At 43.6% G+C, this 24,781-nt stretch overlaps 1 protein-coding gene across 1 annotated transcript in view; it reads right to left on the bottom strand.

Moving 5' to 3' along the window:
- The window catches only part of SLC22A2 (solute carrier family 22 member 2), a 43,396-nt gene extending 31,318 nt beyond the window's left edge, over positions 1 to 12,078 (bottom strand). Inside the window, exons 1-2 of the mRNA XM_012554971.2 lie at positions 11,668 to 12,078; positions 10,202 to 10,305 (exon numbers count right to left, since the gene is read on the bottom strand). Of these exons, the coding sequence (XP_012410425.2) occupies positions 10,202 to 10,305; positions 11,668 to 12,078 (515 nt within the window). The remainder of the gene's footprint in view (positions 1 to 10,201; positions 10,306 to 11,667) is intronic.
- Positions 12,079 to 24,781: the final 12,703 nt, after the last annotated feature.

Raw genomic sequence — 24,781 nt, 5'->3', positions numbered from 1 at the left:
TCACCTGTTAAAAAAAAAAAAAAAAGAAAAAACCTGTTGCTGTCGAGTTGATTCCAACTCATAGCGACCCTATAGGACAGAATAGAACTTATCCATAGGGTTTCCAAGGAGTGACTGGTAGATTCAAACTACTGATCTTTTGGTTAGCAGCTGTAGCTCTTAACACTGTGCCACCAGCGTTCCTTTTGATGTGTGCATTTACAATAAATTGACCTCTGAGCACTGCCTTTGTTTGTCCCAAAGGTTTTGGTATGATGTATTTTCATTCTCATTTAATTCTAGTTATTTTTTAATTTCCTCTTTGATTTCTTCTATTACTCAGTTGTTTTTAAGCATGGTGCTGTCTAGTTTCCATGTATTTTTTTTTCTTTGCTCTTCTGTTATTGATTTATACTTTTATGACATTGTTATCAGAAAGAATGCTTTGTATTATTTTGATTTTTTGGAATTTTTGAGGGTTGATTTGTGGCCTAAAATGTAGTCTATTTTGGAGAAAGGTCCATGTGAGTTGGAAAAGAATATATACTTTGCTGCTGTTGGGTGGAGTATTCTATATATGTCTATGAGGTCAAGTTGGTTGATTTTGGCCTTTAGATCTTCTGTATCTTTGTTGAGTTTCTTTCTAGATGTTCTGTCCTTTACTGAGAGTGGTGTGTTGAAGTCTCCTACTATTATGGAACTGTCTATTTCTCTTTTCAGTGCTGTTAGGGTTTGTTTTATGTATTTTGGAGCCCTGTTGTTGGGTGCTGTCATAGATTGAATTGTGTCCCCCAAAAATTTCCGTCAACTTGGCTGGGTCATGTTTCCCAGTATTGTAAGATTGTACAATTCTGATGTGATTTCCTTATGTGTTGTAAACTCTATCATTATGATGAGGTTATATGTGATTGCCTTATGTGTTGTAAACTCTGTCACTATGATGCGGTTATATGCACTTTCCTTATGTGTTGTAAACTCTGTCACTATGGTAAGGTTATACTGATGAGGTCTACAAGATTGGATAGTGTCTTAATCCAATCTCTTTTGAGATATAAAAGAGAGAAGCGAGCAGAGACACATGGGAACCTCATACCACCAAGAAAGCAGTGCCGGGAGAAAAGCACATCCTTTGGACCTGAGGTTCCTGTGCAGAGAATCTCCCAGACCAAAGAAAGACTGACAAAGACCTTTCTCCAGAGCTGACAGAAAGAGAAAGACTTCCCCTGGAGCTGATGCCTTGAATTTGGACTTAGCCTACTGGACAGTGAGAGAATAAACCTCTCTTTGTTAAAACCATCCACTTGTGGTTATTTCTGTTATAGCAGCACTAGACGACTAAGACAGGTGCATAGATATTGATTAAGGGTTATGTCTTCTCAGTGGATTGTCCCTTTAATCATTATATAATGTCCTTCCTTGTCTTTTATGATTAATTTTGCCTTACAGTCTATTTTACCTGAGATTAGTATTGCCACTTCTGCCATTTTAGGTTACTGTTTGCTTGATATATTTTCTTCCATCCTTTGATTTTTAATATATTTATGTCTTTGTGTCTAAGATGTGTCTCTTGTAGACAGCATATTGCTGGCTGGTGCTTTTTTATCCATTCTGCCACTCTATGTCTCTTTATAGGTGCATTTAAGCCATTTATATTCAGTGTGACTATCAATAGGTATCAGTTTGTTGCTGTCATATTGTTGTGCTTTTTTTTTTTTGTTTGTTCCTCTTACTTTCCTGTGCTGAGTTCTTTTTGTTTGTGGATTTGTTTTCTTTTCTTTTGTTAGTGAGATTTTGTGTTTACTGAGACTTTATGTTTTCCTTCTTTTGTATTCTGATGAGTAGATTTGTTAACTTTCTTTGTGGTTACCTTGAAATTTATCCGATCTTCCTAAGTTTGAACCAGTCTTTTATTACTTGATACAGCCTTGACTTCCTCTCCATTTGAAGTTTTCTACCTACACCATGTATTCCCCCTTTTATTGTTTTGACATTGTCATCATTTACAGATTGACGTCTCTTTTTCCCTGTTTTAAGTTTTTAGCTTAGTTTTATTATTGAGAGTTCTTTACCTCGGTTGGTGTCTGGCCAATGCTGTCTTGTGTCTAGACTCTGGTTGGTGTCTGATGTGATGGTTAGGATTGTATGTCAACTTGGCTGGGCCATGATTCTCAGTGTTTTAATGTAATCACTCCCATGATTGAATATACTGTGAGTAGCCAATCAGATGAAAGGGAGTCTCCTTGGGGGTGTGGCCCACATCTGAATATAAGCAGGCGTTCTGGCTTTTTGCTGTCTCTGGATCCTGCAGCTGCTTCCTGTCGTCTCTTCTCCCGTTCTTGGGACCTGAGCTGTCAGCTTATCTGCCGAACCTGGGATTCGCTGATCTTTGCAGCCTGTGAGTGGGAGCCCTGCTCTCCGACCTTCCGATCTTGTGCTTGCCAGCTTCTGCAGCTGTGTGACTTGGGAGAGGCCTCTACCCTGATCCACGGACTTGGGATGTTCTAGCCTCTACAATTGCGTGAGCTGTTTCCTTGATATAATCTCTTTCTATATATATATTTATACACTTTACTGGTTTTGCTTCTCTAGAGAACCCAGCCTAAGACATCTGATATTGTTGGTTCTCTAACCAAAAGACTTCCTTTAATATTTCTTGTAAGTTTGGTTTGGTTTTTTATGAATTCCCTTAATTTCTGTTTATCTGCAAATGTCCTAATTTCGCCATTGTATTTGAGACAGAGTTTTGAAGGATATATTATTCTTGGTTGGCAGTTTTTTCCTTTCAAAGTTTTATACATGTCATCCCATTGCCTTCTTGCCTGCGTAGTTTCTGCTCAGTAATCAGAGCTTAGTCTTATTGTTTCCCATTTGTAAGTGGATTTTCATTTTTCTTGAGCTACTCTCAGGATTCTTTCTTTGTGATTGGTTTTGGCAGATGTGATTATGATATGTCTTGGTGACTTTCTTTTGGGGTCTATCCTATATGAAGTTTGTTGGGCTTCTTGGATGGACAGCTTTTCATCTTTCCTTATATTAGGGAAATTTTCTGCCAGCAAATCTTCAACAATATTCTCAGTGTTTTCCATCTTCTCCCTTTGTCTGGAACTCTGATCATATGCAAGTTTTTGCTCTTTATTGTGTCCCACATAATTCTTAGATTTTCTTCATTTTTTTCTCCGATTTTTCCTCATACAAAGTGGTTCTGTGCATTTGTCTTCAATCTTGCTGATTCTGTCTTCCATTGTTCCAAATTTGCTCTAAAACCTTTTGTTGAGTTGTCCATTTCTGAAATTTCGTTTGTGTTTTGGATTTCTAGTTGCTGATTTTGCATGATTTCTAATTGTTCATTTATTTTGACATTTTGTTCTTGTATTATTTTCCTAAATTCTTTTATTGCTTTGTCTGTGTTTTCCTTGATTTTGGCTATGTTTTCATTGGTTATATATGTGTTTTCCATGATTTTGTCTACTATTTCCTTGTTTCTGTGTTTTCCTTGATCTCTTTCCTAATCTCCTAGAGAGCCCTAAATATTAGTCTTTTGAATTCCATGTCAGAGAGTTCCAGTGTCTTTTTCTACCAGAAGATCATCTGATTTTTTATTTTGGTCACTTGCTGGAGCCATCTTGTCCTGCTTTTTAATATGTTTTGATATTGTCTGCTGTCTATGAGAAATTAAGGTATTATTTTCTTTACTTATTGATTATATGTTTGTTTGTTTCATTCTGCTTCTTTGGGTATTTTTGATATGTCAGGGCAGGTGGGCCAGGTGTACTTTGCTGCTTGCTCATCTGTGGGCACTATAGCTCTCATCACCTTGCCTGAGTGAGCAGGGCAGCAGCAGGCAGGCAAGCCAGCTTTGCTGTACACTGATTTGTTGAGGTGGCAGAGGGTGGAGTGGGTGGGCCTTAGAATGTTAGTCCAGCCGTGTGGGAGCTTTCACAGCCTCTCACCAGATAGGTGAGGGGGTTGGACTGAGAGTGCTATGGGCTTGCTGCCCACTGTTAAGCAGCTGGTAAAGTGGGCAGTGCAGGTCTACTGTGGTGGTGGGCTGGAGCCAAGGACACTCTAGCTGTGGTGACATGATGAGGGCCGGCAGAAAGGGGTGGTGGTGTTCAGGGATAGGTGGGGGAAAGAAAGAAGAAAAAAGAGAGAGAAAGAAAATAATGATAGCCTAGGGGAGCAGTGGACCTAGGGGCTGGTGGGAAGGGCAGGGATGTGGCATATGGCGCTAAGTGTGACGTAGAAAGTGGTGGGCCAGGGGCTCTCTATCCACAGTAGTGTAGCACGGCCCGGCAGGCAGGGAGGAGGTGGTGTACGGAGCTAGGCGAGAGGGAGAAAGAAAAGGAAAAAGGAGAAAAAATGGCACAGCAGAAGTCAGCAGGTGGGGGCAATGTGGACCCGGGCTGGTGACAGGCTGGTGCCTCTCTAGAAGCAGCGGTGCAGTGTGGCCTGGTGGGAAGGGTAGAGGTGGAGTACAGGGCTGGGGGGAGAAAGAAAAAGAAGAAAGGGGATAAATAACATGGTGGGAACCAACGAGTGGGACCCGGGGTGGCAGCAGGCTGGTGGCTCTCTACCCACAGTGGTGCAGTATGGCCCGGTGGGAAGGAGTACAGGTGGTGTACAGGGCTAGATGGGAAGAGGAAAGCAAGGCAAAAAATGGCGTGGCAGAAGCTGTTGGATGGGGGTAGGGTGAACCTAGGCTGGTGGCAGACTGGTGGCTCTCTAGCCAAGGAGGAGTGGCATGGCCTGGTGGCAAGGGATACAGGTGGAGTACGAGGCTAGGTGGGAGGGAGAAAGAAAAGGAGGAAAGGTTAAAAAAAGAAAAAAGTTAAAAAAAGAAAAGGTAGAGTCACCCATTGTGGACAGGTTTCAGTGGGGCTTCCAGACTAAGACAGACTAGGAAGAAAGGTCTGGTGATCTACTTCGGACATTACCCAATAAAAATCTTATGGATCACATTAGAATACTGTCCAATGTAGTGCTGGAAGATGACCCCCCCTAGGTTGGAAGGCACTACAATGCTATGACCACATCAGTGGACTCAAACATCATGAAGATGGTGTAGGACTGGGCAACATAGCGGTCTGTTGTACATAAAGTTGCTGTGAGTTGGAGCCAACTCAATGGCAACTAACAACAACAATAAAATAAATTATTTTAAAAAGGTAATAAATATGCAAAACTTATTGCTCCCTAATTATTTGACTATATTGACTGTTATCTATGCTCTTGCAGTTATTTGGTATATTGTCTCTGGATGGTGGAAATGCTATATATTGTTGCACATCTCTAACCAACTCTGTGTTCAGTGACCTCATTTTGGTAGCTTGAAATTAACCGCAGTAAGAGCACTTATACTCTGGAAATCAGCAAACGATACACATGAGAGCACTTTCCCTCAGAGGACGGGCGGTTAAACATTCACAAGCATGCCACTAAACACAGCACTAATAATTACCCAACATTAGACTAAAAAACTCGGAATTGGTGAGGTGTTACTATTTTGTTAGGGGACATCTAAATCCTTCTTTAGGAGGAGACGAAATAAGTTAGACATTTTATAAAAGATTTATTTTTCTCCAATACTTGACCCTTCCTCTCTCTCTCCCTCCCTCCCTCCCTTTTGCAAAGCTGACATTCCAAAGTTAACCTGGTGTAAGACTCAATACTTTTCATTTACCACTTTTTCATAATGCCCTCCTGATTTTGTTCTAATAGACACACTAACCAGCTGTTAGGGCATATTTAAAAAATTCTTCATAGAAACAAATCTGTTTTATTTAGTGTTAATTTGATCCATAACATAAAACGGGGCTCCATGACATTCTTGTCCCAGTGTATAAAATCAGAAAATTGTTCAGAAGGAGGCATTAGGTATGCAGAAGATAAATCGCCTATTTTCTTTGAACCCTATGGCGATTGTTGTTCTAGCTCAGTTTTCATGCTCTTACACACATCTGAAGACAGAACAAAACAAGGGGAGAAAACCACCCAAACTTCAGACAGTTTAAGAAAAACAACTCCATGTGTGTATACAGCCTTTTGGGGGAAGAATCATGAGTAATCACTTCACATATGAGATTTCAACAATAGGAACAAAGTAATGAAGTCATTCAAGAAGGTGGATAATTGACAGGGATTATAATGCAGGAATGCACTGTCGGTTGAGAATTTTAACAGGTCTCCTACTCTTTGAGTGGGATGAGAATAATTAATTCAGTTACTGTGGTCTGAGGCTCATCCCCCCTTTGCCAGCACCTCTCTAGCTAGCTGAGTCAGTATCTGCCCCTTACAGGGAGGGAGGGAGCCAGGAGCCCGCTGGCCAGCCAGTGAGCGCAGCCTCGGCTCTGGCCCTCCCTCCCATTGTTAAAGTATCTTTCCTGACCTCCTGGGTCATCTCCAGCGAGTCAGCCTCAATTCTGCAGCAATAAAACTGAAAAGGAAGGACCTTCCTCTTCACCTCACAAGCCACCCATAGGAAGTTTCCCAAGCAGCCCTGACAGGGAGGCTGAGCAGATAGGAACTTGGTGTGATGGTGGGAGTGCTGCATGGCCAGCCCCTTGCTTATTATCCTGCCTACCTCCTGCCGCCCCGGCGGCCAGGCCCCTGCAGCAATGTAGACACGCCGAGGGTGGGGCACGGTAGGCCACTGCCCGCCATCTTTAACAGTTGACCAAAAACCAAACCCGTAGCCGTTGAGTCAATTCCGACTCATAGCGACCCTATAGGACAGAGTAGAACTGCTCCATAGGGTTTCCAAGGAGCAGCTCATGGATTCAAACTGCCAACCTTTTGGTTAGCAGCCTAAGCTCTTAACCACTGCGCCACCAGGGCTCCTTTAACAGTTTAGCAAGTTTTAATCCAGCCTGACGATATAATCAGAGAAAATATTCTATTTATATTTAATATTTACTTATATGTTCAAGTTTATCTATATCATAGATATAGTTGGGGAGGGTTGGGAGGGCTACAAGAATAAAGCTTATTTACCATTTATTGCAGAGTTAAACATTATATACATATACATATGCATTGGAAACCCTGGTGGCATAGTGGTTAAGAGTTCAGCTGCTAACCAAAAGGTCGGCAGTTCAAATCCACCAGGTGCTCCTTGGAAACCCTATGGGGTGGTTCTACTCTGTCCTATAGGGTCACTATGAGTCAGAATCAACTCAATGGCAATGGGTTTGTTTGTTTTTTTATACATATATACATATATATATATATCACCATCACCACCACCAACTTCCATTGAGTCAATTCCCACTCATGGCGACCCCCTGTAGAACTGTGTTCCACAGGGTTTTCAGTGGTTGATTGTTTTGGAAGTAGATCACCAAGCCTTTCTTCTGAGGGGCCTCTAGATGGACTAGAAACTCGAATCTTTCTGTTAGCAGCTGAGTGCATTAACTGTTTGAGAGGGATTAAAAACTACATACACACATTACAAATGGATTAAAATACTCATGCCTTCAGTGTCATTGATCCACGCCCACTGTGACTGCCCTATCTGTCTCCTAGGCTAGGACACTCAGATAGTCCCTGGTGAAATAATTACCAAAGCAGATTTGCATTTCAGGCAGGGGATAGAGCTGCCATTAATATAGTTATTCCTTTTGCAATTTTAAAAGGGAAAGGAACTCCTTTCTGAATGTGCTGCTTGGGACTCTAAGAAAGTAAGCCACCATCGTGCCCCCAGACCAATGGCCCAGCCAGTGGGCATGTCTGCTCAGCTTCCTGTGGGTGGGGAGCAGCAGGAGCATGGTGGGAGCAAACGATGGGCCCCTTACCATGTATGTGAGGAACATCAGCGTGTGGTCTAGTCAAAACTCGAGTTCTGTCTAATACCTCAGTTGAGGAAAAAGCAACTAGCAAATTCAGTTTTTAAACTGTGAGCTTTTATCATAACCAGGGCTCTCAAAACTGTTAGCTAAGTCGGCTTCCTTGTTATGTGTTACAGTGGAATGTGCTAGAAGCAGTGAGTCCCTGTAGGGAAAAGTACATCTTTGGAGTCAGCCCGACCTGGCGTCAGATGCCAGCCACTGTCTAGTAGCCATGGCTGGTGACCACCCCCTCTGAGCTTGCTTCCCCCCTTTGATATTGGGTCCCTACCTCACAAGGTGACCGATGATCAAAGAGGATAATGCTGTCCAAACCGTGGAGCAGAGTGCCCGGCACGTGCAAAACACTCAGTAAACGATGGGTAGTATTAGTATAGGAGTCCCTGGGTGGTGCAAGTGTTTAACGCACTCCGCTGCCAACTGAAAGATTGGTGATTTGAACCCACCAGCTGCTTCGAGGGAGAAAGATGTGGCAGTCTGCTTCTGTAAAAATCACAGCCTTGGAAACCCTACTCTGTGCTGTAGAGTCACTGTGAATCGGAATCGACTCAACAGCAATGAGTTTGGTTTTTGGTTTGGCGGGTGGTGCAAACAGTTTACACACTTGGCTGCTAACTGAAAGTTTGGCGATTCAAGTCCACACAGAGTTGCCTCAGAAGAAAGGCCTGGTGATCTGCTTCCCCAAAATCAACCACTGAAAACCCTACGGAACACAGTTCTATTCTGACACAACATGAAGTTGCCATGAGTTGGAACTGATTTGAGGGCAACTGTTTTGGTTTTTCATTTTTTTTGATCATTAGTACTAAACAATTTGCCCTCTTGGTAAAATTATCTAAAGTGCTTATCAAGTATAAAGCAACGTTTTCTGTTCCCTTCCCTTTGGAGAATCTCTAACAATATCTAATTGGCCATCAAGAGAGTAAAGATACATGTCTATGAGGAACCTTCAGTACAATGCATGTGGGATTCCAAAATGATGGACAAAGAAAATACAGAGCGATATTGCATAGTAGGAATCACGGAGTACCAGTCCTCTTGAAGACAAGGAGCCACATGGGAAGACCATCTACTACATGTCCCACATGGAGACGCCTCTCTCATTTCCCTTCCTGACACTATGGAGGTGGATGGCCACATCTCTCGTAACAGACTCTGTCCCCTTTCACCAAATTATATCCTAGGCTCCTTGCTTACAGTTAGACCTGGCCCAGGGACCCAGTCTAGGAAGCCTGCAATCCAGTGGGCTAAGGTGAGACAGAAGGAACCCTGGTGGCACGATGGTTAAGCGCTCAGTTGCTAACTGAAAGGTCAGCAGTTTGAACCCACCAGCCACTCTGCGGGAGAAAGACCTGGCACTCTGTTCCCGTAAAGATTACAGCCTAGGAAACCCTGTGGGGCAGCTCTACTCTGTCATAGAAAGTCACTATGAGTTGGAATCAACTCCATGGCAACGGGCTTGGTTTTTGGTTTGAGTCAGAATCGATTCAACGGCACACAACAACAACAAGGTGAGCCAGAGAAGGGAGCTCAGAAGTGGGCCTGGGGCTGCTGGCTCCCAGGATCTGAGAGGCAAACAGGCTGGAACGGTGCTCAGAGCCACTGAAAGGTCATGACCAGGTGCATGGCAGTGAGGCCAAAGAATGAACTGGGAATTATAAAAGGGAGTAAAGCATCTCTTACTCTCCCTTCTAACCCTAAGCTTCTAGATAGCCCACAGGGAAAATTTGCTGCCTAATGCTGCAACATCCTTCCACGAGCCCTGAGAGTTTGAAAATAAAGATATCAGTCATTACTGTCTTGCAAAAGTTAGATAATGAAGAAGGCAGGCAGAAGAAGAATTGATGCGCTCAAACTCGTGTTGGTGAACAACATCGAACATACCATGGACTGCCAAAAGAACAAACGAATCGGTCTTAGAAGAAATACAACCAGAATATTCCTTAGAAGTGAGGATGGTGAGACTTTGACTCACTTGCTTTGGACACATCATCAGGAAAGACCGATTGCTAGAAAAAGACATCATGTTTGGTAAAGTAGAAGGTTAGCAAAAATGAGGGAAACTCTCAGTAAGATGAATTGACACAAGAGCTGCAACAATGGACTCAAACATACCAATGATCATGAAGATGGCGCAGGACTGGGCAACGTTTCATTCTGTTTGTACGTAAGGGGGCCATGAATCGGATTTGACTCGACAGTAACTAATAACATCATTACTATCGAGGCAGCAGAAAAAACGCAAGATTGTAAAGACGACCTACTTTAAGGCCAGGAAATTGTGGTCTACAAACTTTGGGGAAGTATGTCCTCCAAGCAGGGGCAGGTGTTTTCCAGATCTGTGGGACTGTTCCAATTCCAGCACATTTGCGCACACTTACCTGTCTGCTACGTAGCCGATCCCCAGGGACCCGATAAAAAATCCTACATTCACTGCGGACTGAAACAGATCCAGCATCCAGGAGTGGGAGCATACGAGGTTAAACTGCTCAGGTGTGTGTTCCAAGTCAGAAAAGAAAGAAACCAACATCCTGTTAGGATCCTGCTGGACACAGCTCAGCCCAGACCCTCATGAACTCTTACCTGAATTGAATTAATGTGGCTGAGGGGCAAACAACCAACCATTTTCCTACTGTGTTGAGTTTCTTTGCCCTTCCAAGAGATTTGCCCTACCATCTGCTCAGCACTCCATCCTGGAGTGTGTCATTAGGTCAACTGTAGTGCTGGCTAAATGAACTGAAATTGGGTAATTACTCCATTTATAGATGAGACCATGTTTCGCTTTCTGATTTTAATACACAGAGGCAAGTAGATGTGTGGAAATGCCATACTGCCGTTCGGAAGCTGGGCTCCTCAGCATTTGCTGTCATTTGGATTACGAGGCACAGGATGAACAGGTGCTGGCCTGCAAGTCAGGAGACCGGGCTTCTAGGGCTAACTCTGCTAACTCACTCTCTCTGTGGCCTTGAGTGACACTTTGCTTTGCCCTGGGCCTCGGTTTTCTCATCTCTATGTGATAGGATGAGATTAACCACGCTGTAAGCCCTGGTAAATAAAGTTTATAGTACGAAACATTTAGATCCTCCACATTTCAGGTAACTATTCAACCACTTTAGATCCGTAAAAATACACTTCTGTCCAGAAACGTCTGGCCATATAGAATATCTTCACATTATCTGAGCAGTTGTTTTAAAATTAAACCAGGCAACTGGCCTCCTCAGTATTCTCAGATAATTTCATGCCCCCATTTTGCAAAAGCAAGTCTGCAATTTTTGCTTTGTCTGTATCGATAGTGAGAATTTGCAATTAAATTTAAATGTTGAGTGTATTTTTAATCAAAATTGTACCATAGCATAATCTCCAACCGCAAAGGGTTTTATATGGACACTCTGAGCTAATTAAAGAGGGGAAGAAATAGCCATGGAAAGGAAAGCTCATTGTATCACAGTAAGGCAGAGTTCAGGTGAATTCCCTAAGTTCAGGTGTCCATCTGCATGATGGGAAAATGGAGGGAGAGGTAGGGGTTCCGGAAAAATGGGACACCTGGGACTATTCCCTTTCCTGGCATTATTTCTAGGAGTTCTGATAGGCTTTGGTTTTTCCTTACCATTGAGACTTGCATAAACTAGAAACATTACTGTTAGAATTTGTTCAGTCTTTGCTAATCTAGACAAATAAGAAGCTGCTTTGTTCATTTGGAAACTAGGATTCTGTGAGATGCATTGAGTCCAAAGAGTATGTCGGGGCACAGGCATGAGAAGGGGGTGTCCCTGGTGTCTTCCTTAAGCAAAGCTCTGTCATTGCTCTCTCATGCTATGTCCTGAGCATCTACGTGGGGCTCACTCACCTCGGTCACAATGGAGGAACCAGGCGTGTCGTACACCCAGCCATGCCCACAGGGGCCCAGCGGCAACTGGCTCCTGTTGACTGCCAGGCTGGCCAGCGGGTCCACGCAGCCGAGGGTGCTCTGGTTCCAGTCCACCTCGTACCTGAGGCACTGGCGGGTGTAGGCATCACCAGCAGCCCCCAGCCCGGGCACCGTGTAGTTCAGCTCCTCATCCCGGCTCCAGCCGCACCGCTGGCTCAGCTCGGCCACCCCAGGGCACCGGCATCGGTGGTCAGGGGTGAAACCCAGGAAGACGATGCCCACGTAGATGGGGGTGAAGGAAGCAGAGAGCAGGGCTAAGAGAAAGAACGTTTGCTTCTGGAAAAAGTGAAACTCCCCGATGTGCTCTAGAATGTCATCCACAGTGGGCATTCTTGCTCGAGACAGGGCGGGCCCTGCTGTCTTCTTTTCCTGACGGTGCTAAACGCTGCTGAGGGGGCTGTGGCAAGCACAGGCCAGCTCCTGACCAGAAGTCAAAGGGTGAGAGGTAGTTTCCTCTAGAAACGGCCAGCCCTGGGTGCAGACCTCCCCTTGGCCAGGCTCACTCCATACTGCGCTTCTGCCGTGGGCGTGCGCTCGGCAGCTCTCCCGAAATGCCCGAGCCAGCTCCGGGGCTCTAGGTGGTGCTTATTGTCGCACCAGTACAACAAACAAGGCTTTCCCTGTAATCTGAGTGCTTTCACAGACCTGTTAATCTTTCTCTAGTAGAGAAGTGAATAGATTCGTATCCCACCCCCACAGTCACCTCCTCTTTCGGTCCCGCAGAGAAGGGACATGGATTTGGCTTCACTTGCCGGTGTGATGAGAATCAGGGTCTAGGGTCAGTGCTCCCCGCCGGAGTAAAAGTGGGTTACAAATTCTTTGCGCCCATTCTTTGGGCTCATTCTGCAAACCACAGCAAGTGCCCCCAAGACACATGCTGTGCCTGCCTGCTTTGATTTTATTTTCTGGATTTTATAATTCTGCTTTGTAGAAGCGTTTATCCAATCCGGTGCGCCTGCCTTTCAACCCCAAAATGCCTTTCCCCTTGACCCATTTGGGAGGAAGGAATAAAGAGTGTTTTCATTCTCCTGCCTTTTTGTCCTGGTTATTTCCGTCTGTGCTCGGGGTTGTCTCTTTAGGATGGCGGTGGGTGCCTCCAAAATGTAGGAGAAACAGACTATCTGTCTTTCCTGGCAGACAAAAGGATCCTGAATGCATTGTGACAGTGCCAGATAGAGAAGGGGGCCTGCTGATACATCTGCATAGTAAAATACTGGGAATTTAATCCACCTTTCTTTCTTTTTTGTTTTTCTGTTGGATAGTCAGTGGGTACAACTGACAGTTCAGTGGTAGATTCTTGCCTTCCATGCAGGAGACCTGGGTTCCATTCCTGACCAACGCACCTCGTGTGCAGCCACCACCTAGCCGTCAGTGGAGGCTTGCGTGCTGCTGGGATGCTGAACAGGTTTCAGCAGAGCTTCCAGGCTGAGACAGACTGGGGAGAAAGGCTTGGTGATCTACTTCCGGAATCAGCCAGTGAAAACCCTGCGGATCACAGCAGTCCGACCCACACTGATCGTGAAGATGGAGCAGGACTGGGCAGTGTTTCATTCCGTTGTGCATGGGGTCGCCGTGAGTCAGGGACTGACCCCACAGCCGCTAACAACAAGAACAGTGACCTGCAGAGTCTTCCTCCACACCAAGATACGAGAAGTTTTCTTTAAAAAGCAAGAAGTGGGGTGCCTGCCAGGACCCCCTTCGTGGCTCTGTGTGGCTCCCAGAGATGCCTTGTTAGGTGGTGACAGACTAGGAAAATCTATGTTACTGCTGGCCCCATTTTGGCATAAGTTAACTAAGTAGGCTCACTCTATAGAATTAACAGTTTGGGGGAGTATTTTTGGTCACAAAAATTAGTTACAAAGCTCATCCATGTATTATACCCAGTGACTATTCGGTAGAAACAAAACAGAATTGGATTAAATTTCTGGTCCTGTGTGACTGCCCATTGCCAATGGTAGGCTACTGTGAACAGGAGTCTCAGCTTCTCAGGTCATGAAATATCACAGCCTGAAAATGCCGGGCCCCGAAGAGCTGTGGCCTATGCTGTCGCCATCTTGGATAACAGGAAGGACTTACAGGAAGACGGGGCTGTGGCTGAGTAAGTCCACGAGTCCAAGGAGGTGTTCCAGTTCTCTAGCTCAAGGAGTTCTCCAGATGCAGAGATATTTTTAAAATAAGAACGAAAAATCATTAATAAAATAAAGGGCAAATACTTCGTGCCAGCTAGCAAAAAGGTATGGAAAAGTCAGGCAATAAAAATAGACCTTTAACTTCTGATTCTGGAAAGATGGGATAGACATACTCTTCTTGATTTCCCCTGCTAAGCATAAGTGAAAACCCTGGACATTATATATAGAACAAACATAAGAAAACTCTGGAAGGCTGAGAAAAGAAGGTATACTGGCTAGAGAACTTGGGATCCAAGGAATGACATGGTCGTGAGTTCCCTGGGTTTTCTTTCTGCCTCACATAAACCCAGACTGGGTGCTAAAGAAGCTAGCCACCTGGAAATACCCATGGGTGCAGACAAAAAAAAGCCTCAACAAAAGTCTGCTCTCTCTAGCAAACGGGCAGGAAACGCGCAGCCCAGGGGGCAAGAAAGCGTTTAGAAAATAACCTCTCCACTGTAGCCAAACACCAAAAGTTTAATTTGAAAACACACACACATTTAATTTCTGGATATTAGCAGATTTCTAATGATTGCTTAGGTCATAGATTTTCAGAGTGTCTTCCTATTTAGACTGATAGCTTTATCTTCATTTGCAGCTTTAGCATATTAAAATACTTAAATCACCATTACAATGTTGATTGAATGTTGGCTGCAACTATGTAATCAAGCTGACAGATTGAAAAGAAAAATAAATTAGAAGTGTTTTTTTAACCAAGGGAAATAATGTTAATATAAGACCACAAATAATCATTTATTTATAAATTAAGCCGATGGTTACTTTTTAAAGTTTTTATTTTGAAATAATCATAGATTAACAGGAAGTTACCAAGATAGTACAGACAGGTCCTGGCTTCCCTTCCCCAGTTTCCCCATTGGTTACATCTTATGTAATTATAGTACAATATCAAAATCAAGAGCCTTGGTGGCCCCGTGGTTAAGTGCTCAGCTGCTACCTGAAAGGTCGATGGTTCAAACCCACCAGCGGATCCATGGGAGAAAGATGTGAAAGTCTACTTCCATAAAAATTCACAGCCTTGGAAACCCTATGGGGCAGTTCTACCCTGTCCTATAGGGCTGCTATGAGTCAGAATTGACTTGACAGCAATGGGTTTGGGTTTTTTTTTTTTTTTTTTGGTTTATGTGTATAGTTCTGTGTCGTATCCCATGTGTAGATTGGTGTAACCACCACCACAGTCAAGACTCAGAACTATTCCATCACCATGATGATCTTCCTTGCTACCCCTTTATAGTTACACCCACCCCTCATCCCTCATCCCTGACACCCACCAATTTGTTTTCCAGCTCTATAATTTTGTTACTTCAAGAAAATTATATAAATGGGATCATAAAGTATGTCACCATTTTTAAATAACAACTTTACTGAGATATAATTCTCATAAAGTTCACTTCTAAAGTGTGCATTTAGTGGTTACTAGTACATTCCCAAAGTGCATTGATCATCACTATTCAACTCCAGAACATTTTCATCATCATGAAAAGAAATCCCATACTCATTAGCAGTCGCTACCCCTTCCCCTCTCCCCACATCCCTCAGCAACCATTAATTTAATTTCTGTCTCTACGGATTTACCTATTCTGGACATTTCATATAAATGAAATCATACAACATATGGACTTTTGAGCCTGGCTTCTTTCACTTAGCATAACCTTTTCGATTATGCTAAGCATAATACATGCTATAGCAGGTATCAGAACTTCATTCCCTTTTTATGGCTGAATAATATTCCATTATATGGAATACCATATTCGGTTCATCCATTTATCAGTTGATAGACATTTGGGTTGTTTCCACATTTTGGCCATTATGAACAATGCCGCTATGAACATTGACGTTTTTATGTGGATATATGTTTTCACTTCTCTTGGTATATCTAGGGGTACAATTGTGGGGAGTGCCTGAGTAGAGCAAAGGGTTAATGCGATGGCTGCCAGCTGAGAGGTTGGAGGTTCGAGTCCACCCAGAGGCAGCTTGGAAAAAGGTCCTGGTGATTTACTTCTGAAAAATCAGCCATCGAACATCCTATGGAGCACAGTTCTACTCTGACACACATGGGGTCCCATGAGTCAGAACTGACTCAACGGCAACTGGTTCGTAGGAACTCTTATGTTTAAATTTTTGAGGCACTGCAAAAACCGTTTTGCATTCCCAACCCACTTGTCATTGTCCATCTTTTTTATTATAACCATCCCAGTAGGTGTGAAGTGTGATTTATATTTGTATTTTCCTGATGACTAATGATACTGAGCATCTTTTCAAATATGTTCATTTGTATGTCTTCCTTAGAGAAATGTCTATTCAAGTCCTTTTTCCATTTTTTATTTGAGTTATATGCATTTAGGTTATATGTATTTGGGTTATATGTACTTTTGTTGTTGGGTTAAAGAGTTCCTTATATATTCCACATATTCTTCAGTTTGATTTAGTCAGCTAAACAAGTGTACAGTCATGTGCTGCATAACATCCGTTTGGGTAACGTTTGACCGCATATGCATCTGTGGTCCCATAAGGTTATAATAGAGTTTAGAAATCCTGATTGGAGAATGGGATGTAGCAGTTTACAATGTATTATTATACAGTATTAACCTACTTAACCCATATATTTACCTTGCCAGATACATCAGCTGAAATGCAGTACTGTACGCGTACAACATTTTGGTTATTTAGTCAATGTTGTTAGGTTGTTGTTAGGTGCTGTTGAGTTGGTTCCAACTCATAGTGACCCTACGCGCAACACAACGAAACACTGCCTGCTCCTGTGCGCTCCTATTTAGTCAATACAGGTCACTATAGCATCCTATGTAGCTTTGCTAAGTACAGACAGTCCCTGGCTTATGAACATCTGACTTATGTACAACCTGTAGTTATGAACCAACCCCATAAAGCCTGTTATATTAAAAAAAAATCGAGGTACATACAATGGTTTGTAAAAATAAACGGGCACTACTTTACGGTGCGTTAAAACACTATTATTATTATTACTGTATTATGTTAAAGATGTTTTAGCATATCTGGAAGTGTATCTTTAATTTTCATGCATAGAAAGGTACATTATACACTATACACAAAGACAAATGTTTAACTAACTGACAGTAGGTATGAATTGTACCTAACTTTTCTAATTTACATACACATTCAACTTAACGACAGATTGAGGAATGTAACTCCTTCATAACCTGGGAACTACCTGTATGTAAGATGGTGTTCACACGATGTCCAAATCACAGAACATCCTATTTCACAGAACGTATCGTGAACGTTTAGCACCATACGACTGTACTGAACACCATGGGCATTACTCTTCCGTCAGGATAATTGGAAGGGATCCAGCTGTCATCTAGACCAACCACTGCCAGATGCCTGTATCCTCTTGACAGGATCCTCAATACACAGACACTGAACCTTGAGAGGCTGCCAATTTTATTGGCCAGCGTTTCTAATCAACAGAAAATTTCCATCTTACATAACACTAGGACCTACCCTCATGCTATCCCCACCTACAGGATCTACTTCTCCTCTCCAGAACCACCAGAACCAAGACTCGTTTCTCTTCTAGGTGATACCTTAATGACACGATAGAAATTTGTACCATTGCCCTGGCGGACTTAGGGAGGACTGAGGCAGTCTATGGCTTCTCCTAGGAGCCAAATGTGACCCACTGAGGCCTTAGCCTAAAGCATAGTGACTGTACAATATCAAAAAATTCATAAAACTAAGGAGAACATCAGCAAAAACTGTCAAAATCAGCTTCTTCAGAACCCTGGAAACTAACTGTCTTAGTCATCTAGGGCTGGTAAAACAGAAATACAAGTGGATGGCTCTAACAAAGAGAAATTTATTCTTTCATTGTCTAGTAGGCTACAAGTCCAAATTCAGGGCATCAGCTCCAGGAGAATGCTTTCTCTCTCTGTCAGAAGGAAAGTTCTCGTGATGCATCAGTCTTCCCTCGGTCTGGGAGCAACTCAGAGCAGGAACCTCGGGTGCAGAGGACACTCTTTGCTCCCGGCACTGTTTTCTTGGTGATATAAGGTTCCCATGTCTCTCTGCTCGCTTCTCTCTTTTATATGTCAAAAGAAATTGGCTTAAGACACCATTTAATCTTGCAGACCTCATCAGTATAACTTTTGCTAATCCATCTTATTATATCATAGTGATAGAGTTTACAACACATAAGGAAATCACATGAGATTACAAAATGGTAGACAATCATACAATACTGGGAATCATGACCCAGCCAAGTTGACAGATATTCTGGGGGGACACAATTCAATCCATGACACTAACTAAATGCTAACAACAAAACAAGGAGTGTTTATCAAGAAAAATAGCACCACCACCTCCACCTCCAACCTCTTCCTTGACCCCAGGCACTGATGGCCAAAGCCAGAGGAGGACAGGAGCCATGTCACCATCTACGGCAGACAGCGTGAAGGAAGGGGGCAGGAAGGAAAGTAGGAAGCTTCCATCTGCTGAGTGTGTGCTCTGCTCTAGGCAGTCCTCAAGGTGCTGCCTTCACATAACCCCCCTCAGGTAATCCATATAACATCTGGATTATACATCAATGTTCCTATTTTCCAGGGGACACTGAGGATCAGAGAAGTGCAAGGACTTCCTCAGTGCCAGCCAGCTAGTTAAGTGACAGAACTTGAGGCCAGGTCTGTCTGTATCAAGCCTCTTCAACTTCCACAGCCTTTTGTTATTTACTGGAAGCAGTTGTGGGAGTGGCGGGTTTAAAAAGCGCCTAAGGAGCCCACCCTGGTGGTGCAGTGGTTAAAGCGATCAGCTGCTAACTGAAAGGTCTGTGGTTCGAAACCACCGGTGGCTCCTGGGGAGAAAGATGTGGCAATCTGCTTCTGTAGAGATTTTCAGCCTTGGAAACCCTATGGGGTCGTTATGAGTTGGAATCAACTCAACAGCAGTGGGTTTTGGGTGTAAGGAGTCCCTGGGTGGCACAAACATTTAAGCACTCGACTACTAGCAAAATGGTTGGTGGTTTGAACACATCCAGAGTCACCTTGGACGACAGGCCTGGGGTTCTGCTTCTGAAAGGTCGCAGGCTTGAAAACCCTATGGAGTAATTCTACTCTGCACACCTGTGGTCGCCATGAGTCGGAATCGACAGCAGCTAACTTCAACAACAACAAAGGTTATAAAGCCTTACCACTCCCAGGGGCCCAGAGAGAGTCCTGGCTGCCTCTTACTAGGAAATTGTATGGACACTTGCACCCGAGATATGACTCCTTAATGAGGTCCATATCAAGTCACCAGATCCTTATGCCGTGAACAACAGGGCAGCAGGTGAGAGGCAAGAAGAGCCTCATTTACCAAGGAGAAGTGATGTTGAAATCCATTATGAATTACTTATGGTAAATGATCAGATAAGGAGAAGTTAAGACCTCAGATCACTTACAGTAATTAGTTTACTCTGTCATTCAACGCTTTGCCATCAATGTACTAACCAGGAGCAAAGCCCACAGCATAGCTGCCTTAAAATCAGTTGTCACTGGGCAACAGACTCTAGTCCACAGCAAAGGCACACAAAAACCAAAAAAAAAAAAAAACCCAAACCCATTGCCATCCAACTCATAGTGACCCTGTAGGACAGAGTAGAACTGCCCCATAGGGTTTCCAAGGAGCTCCTGGTGTATTCAAACAGCCAGCCTTTTGGTTAGTAGCCATAGCTCTTAACCAGTATGCCACCAGGGTTTACAAAGCCACACAGGCCGTGGTAACTAGAGGTGGAGAAACCACAGAGAGGGGAGGGAACATAGTGATGGAGGAGGCAACTCAGTGCTTACAATTTGAGCCCCCGTTTCTTGTGTTCAGTGTTGCTTCTCTTCTGGGCTTACTTACATATTCATAAACGTGACTAGAGAGTAACCTGATCCAATGCTGAATGACCATTTAATCTAAATAATCTGATAATTCATTGCTATCAATGTCAGAAGTATTTCTCAATCTCTTATCATAATGTAAATAAATATTGTCCCCAGGAGGCAATCTTCTGGGCGGTAACAAGGAGGTCCAGTTGTGCCCAACCTAACTTTCCCAGCTTCCCCCCAACCAGAGGAGAGGGGACAGTTAAGGCCGGCGGTTAGAACTGATGAATACTACCCAGTGACAGGAGTCTCTGGGTAGTGCAAATGGTTAAGCACTTGGCTACTAACCAAAAGATTGGTGGTTCAAATCCACCCCCAGGTGCCCTGGCTATCTACTTCCAAAAGATCACAGCCTTGAAAACCCTATGGAGCAGTTCTACATTGAAACACATGGGGTTGCCATGAGTCAAATCAATTCGACAACAGCTGTTTTTTGTTTTTTACCCTCTGGCAAGCCAAGCATTCAGTTGCTTAGAGGACAGCAGGGCAGAGACAGGGTGATCCATCAACAATGGTGAGGAGTTGATCCCCTCAGAGTCTACATCTAGGGTCCCCTGCTCCAGGATGCCCATCTTGCCTTCACTGTTACTTCCAGCGTCAGTAATGGCATGCTGCTCCTCATCGTCTCAACTCCTGCCATGATCAGAGGTGGGTGAGGGAGCTAAAACGTGTGAGTCCCACCCAAAGCATTCCATAGAGGGGCTGAGTTCCTTGTCTAAGTGTTTCTAAAATATGCCTGCATTTTAATAACATTTTGACACAGGAATAAATTCCTCCTTAGATTCACTGTCCCTTGCACACTAAGGACACTGATACTTATTAATTTGAGTCTACTCTGCTATGTTCTTTTCAGGCAATACAAGGGAGCTATACAGGTGGTTACCGTTACTGCCCTTTTAAATAGTATGAGGACAGAGAGGCTCACAGACAGTAACTGACCTCAGTCAGGTCACAGAAACAACTAAATGACACTTAATCCCTTAGGTGATGAGTAACAACATTACTTGTACCAGAACTTAATCTTAACTGATAGGGGTGGTTAGAACTAATTCCAAATGACTCAGCTACTCATTTATTATGGATTATCAGTTTAGTAGTCCACAGTATGAAAAGATACTTGGAAAAAAAAATTCAAATCAGGTGTCAGAATAATTCATTATGAATTTTGGGCGACTCCACTGGATTTTAAAGTTAGGTAAATGATTCACTGATCCTAAAGTCAGGGATGTGGAAGTCTCTAGTCAGCTTTGGCGTCAAAAGTTGCTGGTTGAGCATCGTGTGTAATGGTACGTGTCCTGAGCTAGAAAAGAATCAGTGCTGTGGTCCCAGCCTGGCTGTACCTTGCCTTGTAAGCTAGTCAGTGAATAAGCCTCCATTTTACTTGGATCCATAATCAACACCCATGGAAGCAGCAGTCAAGAAATCAAACAACACATAGCATTGGGCAAATCCGTTGCAAAAGACTTCTTTCAGTGTTGAAAAGCAAAGGTGTCACCTTGAAGGCTAAGGTGTGCTTGACCCAAACCATGGTGTTTTCAGTCGCCTCATATGGATGCAAAAGCTGGACAACGTATAAGGAAGACCAAAGAAGAATTGACGTCTTTGAATTGTGGTGTTGGCAAAGAATACTGAATATACCAGGAACTGCCAAAAGAAGGAACAAGTCTGTCTTGGTAGAAGTACAGCCAGAATGCTCCTTAGAAGCAAGGATGGTGAGACTACCTCTCACATACTTTGGACACGTTATCAGGAGGGATCAGTCCTTGGAGAAGGACATCATGCTTGGTAAAGTAGAGGGTCAGTGAAAAAGAGGAAGACCTTCAATGAGATGGATTGACACAGTGGCGGCAACAATGCACTCAAACATAGCAATGATTGTGAGGAAGGCGCAGGACCTGGTGCTGTTTTGTTCTGTTGTACACACGGTCGCTATGAGTCAGAACTGACTTGATAGCACCTAACAACGACAGAAGGAAATGAACTAGCTGGCTAGGGATCTTTAAAACGTTATCATTCAAGGACATAGTGATTTGTTACTGCTAACTCTAGGGTCTTTTATGTCTTGCCCAAAGGGCCTCAAAACTCTTATTATGAGATAGATCCACCATCACATCATGTATACAGACATTTCCCTTTTTTCTCTCAAACTTCTGCTTTAATACAGGTTGAGCCAAGCTGGTATGTGTGAGATGTACGGTTCCTGAGTCAACCGCTACCTATGTCCTCTTTATTTCTTTAGATTACCACTTTTGCTGACTAAGAGAAAAATTATCAAGATTATCAGTGATATAGTTAATTCCTCCAGAAATTCTTCATTTTCCTGAGAAAGCCAAATTCAAGTAGAAGGCTAGGCAAAGCCCTTTGGACTTCTGGTTGAAATGAGAGCTGTTTGGCAAGTGATCCGAGTATTTTGCTTATGTTTGAGATTTCCTCAATATGAAGTCTCAAAGAGTTTACGTTTCTTTGATCCAGGAATAGAAAGATCAGGCAGCCTAAGGTCATCATTTTTGATGGAAGTAAATTAGGGACCAACAAGCCATATTCAGGAGCCCTGGTGAGGCATTTGTTAAGCACTTGGCTGCTATCCGAAAGGTTGGCAGTTCGAACCCCCCAGCTGCTCGGAGGAAGAAAGATGTGGCAGTCTGCTTCTGTAATAATTGCAGCCTTGGAAACCCTGTAGGGAATTTCTCCTCTGTCCTGTAGAGTCTCTATGAATAGGAGTTGCCCCAATGACAAGTTTTTTAAGCCATATTGACTTACCCAGAGCAAGAAAGAAAGGAACACAATGTACAGAAAATCTTGTATAACTGAGAACTAAGTTTCTTGAGGGAAAAGACTATGTCCTGAGGATACAGAAATAAACATGGAACAATCTTGTCCCTCATGAAATTTAGAGTCCAGAGGGCCAAGGGACAAATGAACCACCATATATAACAAACTACAAGCCGTGCAGTGCTCCCAGAATCCCAGGGTTCTATGGAAGTACCGAGGAGGGGCTTTGAACGGAAAATGGGGGGCTCAGTGAAGAAAATGAGGGGCTTTGAAGGGAAAGTGGGGGCTCAACGAAGAAAATGCATATTCTGAAGAAAGCTTGTGTTGGGAAAGATGACTATGAAAGGGCATTTTGTGGGGGAAAAACGTTTTTTAGCTTTATTTTCTTTTCAAAGTCTCTGTGTAGCCCCAACAACCACAGTCATACACACACGTTCTTGCTTCCTCCAGCTCCCACACTCTAGGACTTTCACAAACTTCGTGTTTTCTTTCAGGGCCAAAGATATTATTTGACAAATTATCCAGCAAGCAGTATCTGAATAATTATTAAGGTAGCGTCCCCAAAGATGAATTTTAGCCCTGGAATACAGATTATACCTTTAAGGCTTTGACCCGTTGCCAGCTGCCATTGTAAATGCTTGTCAGGGTGCTGTTCCCAACAATTCAGGGAACTTTATTCTGTTGTGCGTGTGTGTGTGTGCGCGCGCGCGCGCGCGCGCACGCGCGTTAATGTGAGAGCAATGTTTGTCATTCACGTATTTTTGGTAAGATATAAAAATTGTTATTTATATTGAGGGTGAATAACTTGGGGCAATGTTATGGATTAAACTGTGGCTCCCAAAAATACATGTTGCAAATCCTGAACCCTATGCTTGGGGTTATAATCCCATTTGGGAATGGGTGGTCTTTGTTATGTGAATGAGACAAGACTAGTGTAGGGTGTGTCTTCAGTCAATCTCTTTTGAGATATAAAAGAAACTAAGTGAGTAAGTGAGAGAAGCAGAGATGGGGGAATAGAGATGCCAAACCATCTGGGGACCGCCCAGGAGCAAAAGCTCGCAAGAGACAAGGACCTTCCCCCAGAGCCAACAGAGCGAGAAAGCTTCCTCTGGAGCTGGCGCCCTGAATTCGGACTTGTAGCCTCCTAGACTGTGAGAAAATAAATGTCTGTTTGTTAAAGCCACCCACTTGCAGTATTTCTGTTCTAGCAGCCCTAGATGACTGAGACGGGGGATACAGAAACAAGGAATCTGGAACGGAAGAGACATATTGAATTACCTGTAGGACGGTAGGAGATTCAAGCTGGATGGTACCTGTTGAAAATCTAGTCCAATCTAGCTAAAAATCAAGAGTTTCTCACCTCAGCACTATCTACATTTTGGGTGGATAATTCTGGGTCGCGGGAGCTGTCCTGTGCATTGTAGGATATTTAGCAGCATCTCTGGCTTCAACCCACTAGATGCCAGTAGCACAACCCCCCCCCCCCATTGTGACAAAATGTCCCCAGATGGTGCCAAATACCCCTGATGAGAAGTACTGACCCTGAGCTTTTCCTTCAGCGATAAGGAACTGAATGATAACAACACTGCTGAGTGTCAGAATGCAAGACAGGCCTGCAAGTGACCCTGCACCGCTGAGAGGGGAGCCAGCCACTCACAGGCCAGGGAGGACTGCAGGCTCCCCGGGGCCATCGCTGGGCACGGCCATTTTGGAGGCGGTTCCATTACTCTGTGCCCTCTCATACACTCGTTTGTCAACATGGGAAATGAGAAGCCAATGACAGGGTTGCAGAAATGTGGATTATTTGTTGTTTTTTCCCCTAGGCCTCTGGGTGTACTGGCCAGAAGAAAAGACTCCAAATAAAACCGACGTTTTCATGAAGTGAACTCTAACTTGGCAGATATTTCCCTCAATTGTCCAATGAACAAACGAACCAAAGCAGTGTGCTGACTTGTTTCTGTTTAGCAAACGTGCTGTCATCCAGCACCAGTGCCACGGAAAATCAGCAGGACACCAGAATCCTCAGCGATTTGTGTTTCTTACAAGCAAAGAAGCCAGAAAGAGAAAGAGATACTTTCTCAAAAAGAAAACGTGGCTTGGAAGGAATATTTTGGTTACTTAGCATCAGCTCATCTCTGATTTAAGTCAGTGTGCCAGTGACGAAATTCGCAGCTCTGCTGGTGCCCAGAGGCC

Source organism: Trichechus manatus, unplaced genomic scaffold (assembly GCF_000243295.1).
Source record: "Trichechus manatus latirostris isolate Lorelei unplaced genomic scaffold, TriManLat1.0 scaffold00002, whole genome shotgun sequence".
In the NCBI taxonomy this organism is placed as follows: Eukaryota; Metazoa; Chordata; class Mammalia; order Sirenia; family Trichechidae; genus Trichechus; species Trichechus manatus.
The sequence above is the reverse complement of the archived record's forward strand: the minus strand, read 5'-3'. Positions and strand labels throughout refer to the sequence as shown.